The sequence below is a fragment of the Corapipo altera genome, unplaced genomic scaffold (genome assembly GCF_003945725.1).
Source record: "Corapipo altera isolate COAL_440 unplaced genomic scaffold, ASM394572v1 214, whole genome shotgun sequence".
Lineage (NCBI taxonomy): Eukaryota > Metazoa > Chordata > Aves > Passeriformes > Pipridae > Corapipo > Corapipo altera.
The window spans coordinates 654323-668044 of record NW_020885031.1 but is presented as its reverse complement, the minus strand read 5'-3'; the positions used below and the strand labels follow the sequence as shown (position 1 = coordinate 668044).

The 13722-nt window shown below is 45.5% G+C and overlaps 1 protein-coding gene across 1 annotated transcript in view; it reads right to left on the bottom strand.

Moving 5' to 3' along the window:
• The window catches only part of FRAS1 (Fraser extracellular matrix complex subunit 1), a 70296-nt gene that overhangs the window by 43656 nt on the left and 12918 nt on the right, over window positions 1-13722 (bottom strand). The window contains exons 11-18 of the mRNA XM_027668207.1: window positions 13481-13624; window positions 13044-13178; window positions 8753-8896; window positions 7753-7893; window positions 7193-7333; window positions 6389-6562; window positions 4291-4431; window positions 2919-3062 (exon numbers count right to left, since the gene is read on the bottom strand). Coding sequence (XP_027524008.1) covers window positions 2919-3062; window positions 4291-4431; window positions 6389-6562; window positions 7193-7333; window positions 7753-7893; window positions 8753-8896; window positions 13044-13178; window positions 13481-13624 — 1164 coding nt within the window. The remainder of the gene's footprint in view (window positions 1-2918; window positions 3063-4290; window positions 4432-6388; window positions 6563-7192; window positions 7334-7752; window positions 7894-8752; window positions 8897-13043; window positions 13179-13480; window positions 13625-13722) is intronic.

Sequence of the window (13722 nt, the reverse complement as noted above, 5' to 3'; positions counted from 1 at the left end):
AAAATCACCTCTGAAGTGTTTGTGAATGCTCATAAAGGAAACCAGAGGCATTTCTCCCTTTCAGTTCCACCACTTGCTAAGCAATCAACCACCTGTATTGTTTGAACACATCTCCCTTCTCAGGGGCTCTTGAGGAAAGTATTTCCTGATGCAAGTTTTGTGCTGTGCTCTGAAGGAAGGTCGGAGGTTTTCAGCAGAGCACAACTTAAAGTCAGGACTGAAAATACCATTCAGTGGTACCTCACAGTAAATCCAGACAGAAAATCAGTAGGGCTGGTTCAGAAGGATACCCAGCACTGACCAGGATTTTTGGCTTGATTTGGCTGTTGGAAGGGGTTTTCTTGCCTCTCTTTTGAAAGACCTGAACAAGAACCTGTCCCCCAAACCAGCAAGGAGAATTCCTGGTGAAGTGCAACCGCGTTTGCAGGGACTCGCCCGCATCCCACAAAAGGGTGGGAGCTGCTCCAGGCAGCGTGAGGTGGGAAAGCCAGCTGGATGGTGCCTGGCACGAATGGGCCCAGATCAAAGCAGGGGAATGAACTTCCCTTTCCCTGCTCGGGCAGCTCAGCTGCTAACTTCTGGAGGAGGCTGCCCCAGTGGCTGAGTGGAGCTGAGCCCCCAGTTCCCCTCTCGCTCTGCTCAGCCGAACTCCAGCTCTCGGTGATGATATCAGTGTCTCTCTAAAAGGACAGCCAAAGCTCATTAATTTTACAAGGAACTGAATATATTTCTTGTTGTCAGAGTGTCCCTTCTGGAACTTTAAGAGCAAGGCAGCAGGCCTGCTCCTGGGTGAACTGTTCTGGTTTAGCTTTGAACATCTTCCCAGCTGCAACACAGCCCGAGAAAGCAAAGTCTGTGGAACATGGGGACTGGGAGTTTCCTTGCAAGGAAGATGCAGCTGGAAGTTGAGAGAGGACCTTGGGGGATACTGCATCAGTGGATGTTTGGAGCTTTCTTTCACACCAGTCCCTCTGGATTCTTCTAATTGCCCTTCCATGCAATCAGGAAAAGATAAACGGGGAAGCTTCAAGATTAAGAGGGTCTCTGATTTATTAAAAATAAAGGTCTCTGATTTATTTAAAAAAAATGCAAGGACAGGGGTTTAGGAGCAGGACAACACTTTTAGCAGTGGTGCTATTTTTCAGCCTGGTGACTGCAATATTTCCTGGAGCTCAAGCTGACTTGGATAAGAGGGAGAGGAAAATGAGAATGTTTTCAAATTGGGAAAACAAAACCTACGGAAGCTCTGAGGCTCAACAGGAGTTGGCTAAAGCCTCAAACACATTCCTGCACGTACACTTTAGCTATAAAATAAAATTAAATCAATTGAGCACTCTCAGAGAAGACTGGCAAAAACTCCTCGTGCCCAAAACAGAGCTTAGAAACTCACTGATCTCTCGGAGCTTGAGGACATGATGTCTTTCTTCTGCTTACACCTGAAACGCTTATTTGATCAACTGCTGAAAACAAGATTTTTTTTTTTCTTTTCTATTAACAAGGCAAATGTTCCAATCCTCATTCAGGTAACATGTACAATAACACCATTAATTCCCAGGCAATGGTTTCAGGTGACAGTAGGTTTTCTCCAGCCTGTGTGAAAGATATTCCCCTCCGGGTCCATAAAATATGGCAGGTGGCTATAATGCACAGCAGGCCCTATAAGTTGTAACACAATTCTTCCTAGAGGGTCAGGAATTAAAGATAAATGGGAAGATAATTGTAAAAATATATTGCTTTGGGAAGCAAAGGAAAAAGCTTTGTTAGATCCCGACGCAAATCATATCTTATGAGAGTGTCAGGGCTTTTAATGTTCTCTTTTATGGGACAGCTGCTCTTTAACTGGTAATTAATAACTTGCAAGGGCAAATTCAGCATTTCAATCAGTGCTGAATGAGAAGAATGAGTGAAACTTAACAACCTGGATGTGGAGCTCTTTATCTGCAGCACGACTGGTAGCACACACATCCTTTGCTTAAACACCAGACATAAACTAAGCCTTCTCTCCTGTTTGGAGGACGCAGATCCAAGCCACTGAATACTGACACTCAGTGATGCCAGGCACTGTGAACCAAGCCTTGAAAGCATGTTTCTACTTTGAGAAGACAAGTCTCCAAAGAGTGACATCCCTTGACACTGAAATGCTGAATTATTTCCAGATTGTAATTACTTGACTGTAGCCAACATCTTGATTCCCCAACTTGATTTCCTAAAGAGCTGTACAATGCTTTTAGGGTGTTTTCCTACTTCTCACACACTTTCTCTCCCCTCTTGTCTCTGCAGGCAGAACAATCATCGTCATTTAAAAGGAAGATGAAGAAATGGTTCACAGAATTAATCTGTGGAGAGCAAAGAAATAATTCTTTCATAAAAAAACCCACTCAAGACATAAACAAAGAGAGGTCTCTGTGAAGGGGAATCATATTAAACTGGGAACAATAGCCTCTCAATGGATATATTTATTACTTCTAATGCATTTTTCCCTTTTCTTAGGACTCCTTATCTCATTTGGAACTGTTAAGCCTAGATTAAGCCTCACACACCACAGCTTTTTTTGAAAAAGCAGAAAAACAGCTTGATAAAGCTCAGGAACTGTTGGAGCAGTTCCCAGGATATGTTTATACATGTCTGTGTGATGGATTAAAAGTGATTTTTCTTTTTAAAGAGATAAATGCAATCAGTGGTTTCAGATGATGGGCTTAAGTGCAGGCACTGAGCACCCACACTGTACAACCCCTACACAGAAATCCTATTACCTCCCAAAAATGCACACAGCAATGGAAAAAAACGTGCCACATGAACAGCTTCTCTGGATCACAAATGTTTCCTGAACTCCCTTTTCAGGACCCAAGCAGTGCTGGCTGTGAAGTAGCAGGTTAATGGCCCACACAGGTCTTCCAAAGCCAGCTCCTCTTACTCACCCACACAGTATCCCACCAGGTTGAGGAACTGCTCTTCCTTGCAGCTGGTCCTGCACTTCCCACGAGCCAGAGTGGCATAGGGATGGCAGGTTAAACACTCCCCATCAGAAGGGCCATGGCACGTCTTGCAGGAGGGGTGACAGGCTGCACAAGAAAATCAACACTTGTTATGCTCTTGGTGTTGTCCCCCTACTCCCCTCCTCTCCCCAAAACACCAGCTCCTACAATCATTTACTCCTATAAAACATGGACTTAAAATATTCTAGTATCATCAGGGACTGCAGGGTGGTGGTTTGGAAGGCTCTTACATCCTCATTTTAAACAAACATGATGAGGAATGAGTTGTCAATTTAATAAATGTGATTCGTTCCCTGCGTTAATCAAGGTATAGATCCAGACACAATACAAAATAGAGAGAGATTGACCCTGTTATTCCTCTCTCCAGCACATGAGAAAAAGAGTGGGATGCACAGGGGAGATAAATTAAACTTCTCTTGGGACTGTGGCAAGAGTTTCGATATGCATGAGAGGAAACCCTAGGAACGATTTCTCCACAATGCCCTTCCACGCATTCTGTCTGCAAAAAGCTCAACAAAAAGGTGGCACAGAAAGTGGCTAAGAGTGACCAAAAATATCTCACAGACTGCTTTTGTATCCTTCCTCCTTAAAGACAGATGCCACATCTACATGCTACAGATCTGAGGGAGATAAAATTACTATGGTTAAGAATCAGTAAAAAAATTCTTTAAAACTACCTTTAAAGCTCTCTATGAATAAAAGCACAGGACTTGAAAGACGCCACTGAAATTTTGTTTCTAAGATATTTCCATAAGCCTGAAACTGTGTAACACAGCACTCAGCAGTTACTCAGCTCTGCGGTGGCAGTGCACCACCTCAGAACTGATGAATCTTTACAATGCCCTGACAAATAAGTCTATTTATAGAGTTGTTCCTCGGCTGAATAAATTGAATAAATAGAGTAAATGGACTTCAGAAAAGGGTTTTTCTCTAAACTCGAGGCTTTGCCTAATAAAAGCATTTTATTTTTTGGTGCTGTCCAGTAAAGACTTTTTTTTTTCCAGAGCACATCAGCTACAAACACCGTCCAAGCCTCCTGAAATCAAAAAAAAAGCATCTTCAGGGAAACAGTCCAGGGGAGCAAAACTGATTATAATTTATGTTTCCAAGTGTACGTCTCTCTCCTATTAGGAGGAGACTCCATTTCCTGAAATTGGACTATCCTATGCTCCCCTGAAAATACTTTCAACAGCTTTATATAAATCTGAGAGCATCTCTAATTGCGTTGAGAAACGGCCCTAAAACTGTGGATGGGATGAAACGCAGCAGTGCAAATGAAACCCAGCAAACTCACCAGAGCAGCGGCCCCCAAGGCTGAACAGCCCCTCGGGGCACTCGGGGAGGCACCTGCCTTCCAGCAGCACCTGGGGAGCCACACAAGCTGTGCAGTCCTGGGCAGAATCCCCCACACAGCCCACGCAGGAGGAGTGGCACTCTGCAGGGAGAGGGAAAAGGAGAAGACACAAATTAAGACACAAATTAGTTCTGGCTTATTTTGGTTGTTACTGTCCCACAATACGGCCGGACTGCTGTGCCCCCCCAAGGACAGGAAGGTGTTTTTCCTTTAGAGGAAGGAATACAAAGTAGAGCACAGTTCTTGAAGACAAGGAACAAGCACAGGCCAGCTGCACATTTAATCTTTCTTTGCACCCACACAATTCATTACTGACATGCAAAGCTGAGATCACAACACCGTGTGACACCGCTGTCCTCCCTGGAAGAGCTCTGCGGTTCTACAAACTTACCACATGCTGGAATCACCTTTTGTTATCACCCCACAGTTACTCCAGGATGGATTTTCTATCCAGCATCACTGCATGGTTATCATCAGCCATTCTGGAGCAAACATCCATGGAGGTGGACTGGCCACCTGAAGCGAATACTCATTACAAAAGATGATCCAGCAAGAATGAAGAATGCGGTTAAACACTGCACTTCTTCATCTTTTCTGGTACTGACCCTATAACAAACCATCTTGAACTGAGCAATCTGATTAAATAAATACATAAAATCATTAAAACCCTCCTATTTATTAGAGCAGTGACTGGAGGACACAGATTTCTGGACTCTACGGAGACAAGACACAGGGCTAGAGAGAAGAGAAGAAATGAAATTAAATAAAATTATTTATTCTGTGAAACCAGCACTTTACCCTACACATGAACGTGCCTCTGTCCTGCACAGATAATGCTGTGGGTTTGGTTTTTCCAAGAGGGGCACCAACAAACTTTGCATGAGTATTTTATAGTGAGGGCTCAAAGTTTGATATCCTGAGCGTTCACCCCTTTCTACAATAAATCACCCCCCCCTTCCAATGTCATCACTAACACAGTAGAGCTGTGCTGGGATTCTTGTCCCATGACATAATCCAGAGGTGTCAGCTCTGCTCAGGCCTGTTCACCCATCTAAGGATTCCCTCACTCAGTTTCTACACCATGCCCTGGACTCAGCCAAGAGAACCCACTACCTGACAAGGAGCAGCCACTGCATGGATTGGAGGCTCTACACTAATGCCTTCAGGAACCAGCCCAAAGCACTGGATACTTTATGGTCTGTGTAGCTCACTCCTAAAAGACAGAAATGTTCCACCAAAAAAAAAATGCCACTTCTTCCTTTTTAACATCTCCTAAGGCAAAAAAATGAGCTTGTACAGATTCTTTCCATAGAGCCGAGATGAAGAGATAAAATCAAAATAAATGGATTTTAAAGTATGTCCACTTCTGGAAAATGTGGGGTTTTTTTCAACAGGAAGAAACAGCCATCAATAGTGTTGATGTTATTTGTGACTACTACATTGTTGCTCCTACTACTTTACTTAAGGGCCATAGAGTCACTGTCTCTATGACTGGTAGGAAACCACACAAATCCCCAACGGACAACACGTTACCCTCTTTTCCAAACTCTGGCCTTCATGGAAATGCTCCCTGCTTGGTATTTCAGGAGCAGTGATGGCATGTGTGCTGCAGGGCATGTAGCAGAAGAGCTTCCTCAAAAGCAAAGACTGCTCTGGGATGTCTTAACCTGATCCAAGGGCTAAGAGGGAGAGAGCTCAGTCTTTTTTGAAAAGGATTTAAGGACTGATCCTGCTTCAAAGTAAGTCAGTGCTAAAAATCACGTACCTGGCTTCAATGAAAAGAAAGCTAAGCTGAGCTGAGCTGTGTAGGCTTGAACACAGTGATTTTTAAAAAAAGTACCTGGATCCTTCAATCACAAATAGCATGTAGAGTGTATTTTCCCTCAAAAGTACTAGTATGTGGCACTGTGAAAGTTCCAGAGTTTAAACACTGATGGCAGTCACGAGGCAAACACAGGAGCTCCCAGCTCGTAGGGAATCAAACGTGGTACAAGCTCACCCTGAACAGCTTTGAACAGCTGTTCCCAGCCCTGCTCACCTCTGCAGACTCCTGTGCTATCCACATGGAAGCGGGCTTGGCAGTGGGAGAGGCAGAGGCCATGCAGAGCTCCTTCCCTGGGCACGTGAGGCTGCAGCACATCCTCGGGCACCCGGCACTGCAGGCAGTGAGTGGCCCCAGCGCCGGAGCAGGAACGGCAGGAAGGGTGGCAAGCTGGGCACAGGGGGAACAGAGCTGTCAGAGCCACAGCCTTCCCAGGGAGAAGGACAAGGGACAGCTTCCCCAGGGAGAAGGACAAGGCCCAACAACCTGGGCATCTGCTTTCTACAACGGAACAGAGATTTTAGAAAAGCACTTGGACATCGTTCCCCCCCCACCCCCAAATAACAGCTCTTTTCCTGAGTAAAGCTGGTGACCAAGTGAAAAAGTGCAGCACTGTGCCACAGGCAGCCAATCTTCCTTTAATTTCTGGAAGTGCAATGGTGAGCACAATCTCTCTAGGGGGGACAGTAAAAAAAAGGCAGTCTGAAGGGTTCACAGGAAGCATAAATTCATCTTCCGAATTCTCAGGCTTTCCATTGCTGCAACAATGACCTCAGTCTTTGCAAATCTACCAGGTGTCTGTGGAGTTTCATACCAGTTGTATGTGGAATTTCATCCACCTCTTAACTCAAGAAAAACTTGGAAGCAATGTATATTTATTTCAGCAGCATACACAGAGAAGAGAAAAAACAGTCCTTCAGATCACTAAATCCTGAGGGTGTGAAGGCAGAAAATATGTGGGAAAAATCACTTTTTCTCAAAGTAGAAAACTGGGGAACTTATTCCAAGTGCATAACTTACCCTTGCAGACGTTGTGATCCTGGTAAAATCCCTCTCCACAGCCCTGCAGGCACTGGCCCTGGTGTAATGCCAGAGGGAAGGAACAGGAGGTGCAGTGAGTAGCCAGAGGTCCCTTGCACATGGAGCAGGAAGCGTGACAAACTGGTAAAGAAACAAGAGCACACAGAACTGAAACATCCCACTTCTTCTCCCTGAGAGTGGTGTTCCTGACTACAGCCTCCTCCAGCTGTGGAACACTCCCAGCTGGAATGATATGCAGCTAAGTGAACTAATGAGAGCAGAAGTGCATGTGTATTAATAACCACTAACAGCAACAACTCTCACACAGTGATTCAAGTGTGTGTCCCAGTGTGTCTTAATGTGCCTAACAAGGCAAAGAGGTTATTTCAAACAATCCATCACAAGTGAACCAAAGAGAACAAGATAAAAAAATCAAATTCCCTGTCCCCACTCGCACTTCCACGCTCTTACCATTCCCTCCCCACATCTGGGGAAAAGCAGGCAACAAGTGGAGGGTGCTTTGAGGGCTTCAGAAAAGGTCAGGCAAATATGTCTCTCACCTCTGCATCTTCCAGTGTTGCCTGGGAAATATCCATCTGGGCATTCCAAAAGGCACTTCCCGTCATGCAGCAGTTTCCCTGCAGCACAGGCCACACACCTGCCTAGGTCTGAGGAGCACTTTTCACAGAAGTGGCCACAAGCTGCCAAGGATGGAGGAAAAATTGATTTAAAAAATGGTAATATCCCTCCCTCCTCCCTCTTATCTTCACATCAAAGTTTTAAGTGGGAAAATGCAGCTAAAGTCAAGCAGGAGAATGTTTCTTCTCAATCCCTGTGGGCTGTACCCTGCCAGGCAGTCAGCTCTGCAGTGAACTGACCTGCTGTCCGACAGCACTATGGAACTCTGGCTCCATAAGGCAAGTGCTTATTCCCTCAGGCAACATACACTGCTGAATATTTAGAAGGGCCAAGTGTTTTACTCAACCATTTTTCGTTTCTTATCACCAGTCAGACCAGCTTACGGGTCTCCACTTGGGTATCAAAATGCCTGGTTTTGGTAGAAGACAAAAGGTCTGAATCCTGGAGGTTTCCAGGAACAGCTCTGGGGTTTTGAGAAATCCCCTTCACGATCTGTTTGACTGAGGTGTTTTAATTCCCTCTGGCCATCTCTTCCCCTTTTCCCAGCAAACCTTCCCAGCTCCCAAGGTGCATCTGCTGTGCAGGTATTAGTTACTGTGATGCTGAATTATAATTAAATTTACAGAAACCTGCTGGCAAAGGCCATTTTTCTTTCTGCAGACAAATGGATTTGTCAAGCCCCCAGAAACAACTCAGGCTTTCAAGCTGTTCAGAGAGGAAAAAAACCCTTAAACCTTTCATCATCTGATTAACTTAAATGAATTAATAATCACACAAACAAACAGCAGCTTTCCTGGTCCTGTATTAATGCACAAGATGCAGCTGGCTTGTCAGACACGAATAAAATCCCAGTTGCTGCACAGTTAAACGAAATATTGATTCCTTTTTTTTTTGCAGAGCGTTTCTCAAAGAGGTATTTACCGGTGCAGATTCCCTCCTTTGGGTAAAACCCCTTGCCACAGCTGGCCAGGCAGAGCCCTGCTTTCAGCACGTGAGATGTGTCTTTGCAGGACAGGCAGTTGCTCTCAGCAGCCCCCCAGCACGAGGAACAGGACTCGTGACAAGCTGCAGGGAGGAAAAGTGTAGGATTACCCAACAATCCACTTCCAACCAGCCGTGGATCACGGCTGGGACACAGTAATGGTTCAGATATTCCTGAAGGATATCCCATTCCTCCAATGCAGGCACTGTAAAAGCCCTCCCTGTGGCATCTGGGCACAGGAGCACAGAGGCAGAACAGAGCAAGCTTGAGCATGATGGTACCTTACAATTAAACTAATAACTGTGTGGAGAGCAATTCTGCCTCCCAAACCAGCTGTTGAACCTTATTCAAAACTGTGCAAAAGTTCACCTGGGAGGGAAATCCAGCCCATTGTGGTTTCTGTTGATAGAATCTGGGACACGGGCTCCTGTCAGATCTCGTGCTACCAGTGCTTGCAGCAGCTGTGCAAACTACACTTCTTTTAGCTATTAAGATTTTTTTTTTCTTGATTACACCCAAGTATGTTCCAAAGATGTTCTTCAATTTATTATTTCACAATAAGGCAGGTACATGCTTGAGCTCCCAGTCCATATTCCAGTGTGAGGAGTGTCTTATAAGGACACTGGGCATCCTGTGACAGACAGGATCTTCCCCTCAACATGCATGTGCGTTTAATTGTGGTTGAATCCCAACACAATGGGATACCAAGCATCCCATCCCAAGGTAAAGCTTGTGCATGTTTTTCTTCTCCAGATGATCATTTCCCTTATTGACAAAAATCCTGCATCTCATTCCAGGCTGGATGGTTCTCAGGGCACGTCTGCACTCAAAAGTTAACTGCAGGGTGTGAGTTCATGCTGTAAATGTCTAAGTACTGAAATGTCCTCACTTTACCTTCCAGATCTCAGTGTTTTGCTCCTGCCTGAGCTCACTCTACCTTTCAACATGTTCTTGAAAGAGTGGACTCCAGGACTTGGATCCTTCCATGACAGACTTCCCACTGCACAGTTGGGACACCTCGCTGTTAACCCGCCTCACTATGTGGACACATCTGAACATACCCAGCGGTTTGCAAAGTTCTCAAGTCCTCTCTGGAGCTGTTGCTCCTATCCAAGAGACCTTTTTCCCTCCTGGCTCTGTTTTCCAACAGGCAGCCTTGCACACAGCTGTATTAAAACCACAGTTCTGACGAGAGCCAGGTCAGTTGGGCAGAGGTGCTTTGGCTCCCACCACACACCGTTTGCTGCCTGCACTAAACCAAGTGCTCCAGTTACCAGCTGGCTCTCGCTGGCCCTTGGCAAAGACCCTGCAAATCCACAGCAGCTTTCAAGCCTTCTAGACAGGCAGCTGTTGTGTTAAAATTGCATTCCTAGCTGGGCCTACCAGAGGTCATCAGACCTTCTGAGAAGCTGCAGTGATTCTGGCAGGATCCAGGTGGATGCAGTTGGAAGAGCAGCCTCAACCCATTCCTGCCCTGTGAGGGTGGGGAGGCCCTGGCACAGGTTGCCCAGAGAAACTGTGGCTGCCCCATCCCTGGAAGTGTCCAAGGCCAGGTTGGACGGGGCTTGGAGCAACCTGGTGTAGTGGAAGGTGTCCCTGTTCACGGCAGAGGGGTAGGAACTAGATGATCTTAACAGTCTCTTCCAACCCAACCCATTCTGTGATTCCACACCCTCACACACGCCCTGCCTGCAGAAATTTGGCTCTTTCAGCACTGGATCACTGCCAGGCTTAACAGCTGCTCCTCACCCAAACAGCCAGGTACCAACTCCTCTGAAAGAGCAGGGGAAAAAATGGAAGCATTCAATGAGCCACTGTCAGCTAAAACATCTTTGCCTGCAGCAACTCAGTGGCTGTTTGAAAATAAATCAACAGAAGTGACTGCACCGCCAGGAAACTGTTTCCACCCTCCCTGGCTATTTCCAGTCTGGATTTGTATGGGCTGTTTTGCAGCCCACCAAACTGTCTCTTCTGCAAACATGTAAAGCATTGCCAGCAGGATGGCTAATGCCCAGCAAGAGCACAGTTGAGGAGTCACTGCTCAGCTTTGGGAAAGCACAGATGGGTCCAGCCGCACGGAACCATCAACCACCTCTCCCTGCCCTCCTCACCCTGAGCTGGGCAAGCTCAGCTTAGCCATGCTCAGTGCTGGATCCTCGGGGTGAGCCTCCACAGCCAGGAACAGCAGGGAAAAAACAACAGGTAGAGAGCAAAAAATCCAAGCTAAGGAGTGAGCCGGGTCTGTTAGTGTCAAGTTACACGTCTCAAACATTCCCATTTTGGGAGATCAAAGCAGAAACACTCAAGTTTTGCCTGGGCTTTTGAATAATCTTGAAAACATAAATTATTAAGTTAGAAAAATGCAGTGAGAGCATTGAACAGTGCAAGTCCTTCGAGCCCTTCTGTTCTACCAGGCAGACATCGTTTATTTTTGCTTCCTTTTGCATTGCCTTTGGAGGGGGGGGTGGATCTGAACTGTTTCCATAGCCTGTTTCTGCTCTGACACAAGCTGGTCCATGATCTTTAAGTCCACTCTTACATTCTTGAACTTACACCTTTTATTCTCAAATTTACTTTCTTTTAATGGTTTTAACCAACACTTCGCAGAAGCAGGTGGAGGGATGGGGCAGGAAACAACCCTGGTGTAGGATTAAAACAGGGCAGAGATCAAACCGCTGTAATCAGAAATTCAAAAGAGATTCAATTAGAGAAGATGTTATAAAACATGAACAAAAGGAAAGGCTAATTCATTGTGTTTTGCTACAATGCAGACATCAATGTTCCAACAAGAGGATGGAGTAAGAAACCTGGTGTCAGCCTCTTTCAAGTCCAGAGCGAATTTCTCAAGAGGGAGTTTACTGGAACTATAGCAATTAACACAGTCTAGTTCATCTTTTCTGTGATTTTGGAACATGCTGATTGCAGATGTTAAAACCATTATGAGAAAAATCTTTCTGAGCAGTCTGAGCCTCATCTCCACAATCTGTTTAGAGATTTGTAAAAATAAAGAGGATTCAAGGAAAGAGTGAATGGTAATGAATTACGGAGCATATCCCAAATTTAAGACTTTCTCCACTGGTTTGACTTTATGCAGAAAATGCAGCCAGGCAGAACTAAAGCAAATTGGTTTAATTCCCTTGAGGAGAGGGGAACAAATTTTCCCAGCAACTTTCAGCTGCAAGCATGCGTGACTGCAAATGTGGATGGAGTGCACAATCAGTAATCTACAAAGCAGCAATGAAATGAAACATTACCCTTTCCCTACAGCTTCAGCAGCACAGGGGCACTGCCAATTAAAACACCAGGAGCAGGTGGAAAGGAAATGGCAAAATAAAACTAAATGAAGTAGAAGATTATTTGATACTTTAGTCTATAAATTCTTTAGGACTGGGTCTCTATTTGTACATTCACAATGGTGCCCTGGGCTGTAGTGGTTGCTGAAGGACAGAGGCTTTTCAGACTTTCAAACCCTGGAACAAGTGGCCAGCTCTTCAAGGGAAACCACTTCAGAAAAGGAAGCTGGATTTACCATCTAAAGTGCTTTCCCCTGAAACCTGCCAAAAGCCCTAAGCCTGTATTTAACTTTTAGCAGGAGGGTTAGTACCAAGGAAATTAAAGCAATGGCTCAAGAAGTTAGGCATGTGCTCCACCCCCCTGCTGAATTAGAGCTGCAGAAATAATTAGAAGCCTTCTAAAAAGGCCAAAATTAACAGGGAAAAAGCACTAATTTTAGAGAAAACTATTAAACTATCATGATAAAAAGCAGCTGCTTTATAGTTTGGGAAAAGTTAAAAGTATTTCAAAGGAGCAGGGGAAGCTCATAAAAGCACCACCATAGTTCCATCAAAGAGAAAACTAACTTCCTAGTCTTACTCTCAGACTTTCCAATTGTTAACATAAAGGATTTAGACACATCTCAGTGTTTTATAGAATTGCTAATTTACTTTGCAAATATGCTTCCTGAGAACAGTCAGTCCAACAAACTTTCAGGAAAATTGCACAGTATGAAACAAATGAACGGCAAAACAAAGCAGCAAACTTTTCCCAAAAGTATTTTCTGAGTCCTATCAAACCCCCACCCCTCCAAGCAATTTTCTACACACCTCAAAATACCATCTCCTCAAAGGTCTGGCATGAGCAGATGCAGCTGGTGTGCACTGAAGTCAAAGAAATACAGACACACTCCTTTGCTATCACAAAGTGCTGCGGCATTTTTTTGGCTTGAGGTACCTGTGCAGAGGAGCTGATCCTGGAAGTATCCCTTCCCACAGGAAGGCACACACTGCCCATTCTTCATCAGCAGGGATGTCTGGCACGAGGAGCACTCAAATCCATTGGTACAGGCTGAGCAGGTTTCATTGCAGGCTTCCAAGAGAAGGAAGAGAGAAGAAAGATGTCTTGATGTGGCAAGACCCCCTCCCACTCAGGTAAAATGAGATAATTTTGACTCATTTTGGCAACAGAGTTGGAGAATTTGCCTTCTCCAGGGGCTCCCATTGGAAACCTGCTGAAGTCTCACGGTTACATCTCAGCATGTGCCCCAATGCTTTTCCCAGCAAAGCCCGGCAGCCTCTTTGTAATAAACCCATAGCATCCCACAGCCAAAAGCAGAGCATGCAACAGAGAAGGGAGCCGTGTGAGGGGGTCTTGGGCCCTGCAGGGATTACCTAAGCAGGTCTCCCCGTGCTGGTAGAAGCCTGGCTCACAGGTCTCCACACAGCGCCCGCCCTGCAGCCGCTTCCTCGAGTCCTGGCAGGCGTCGCAGTGATCGGGGGCCCGGGAGCAGGTCACGCAGTCCGGGTGGCACCCACCTGGCACAGGGGAAAAACCAGCAGCAGTGTTTGCACTCAGGAAGGAGCGAAACAAGGCAGTTCCAAACCCCAAGTGAAATTAAATCCATCCCTTGCTT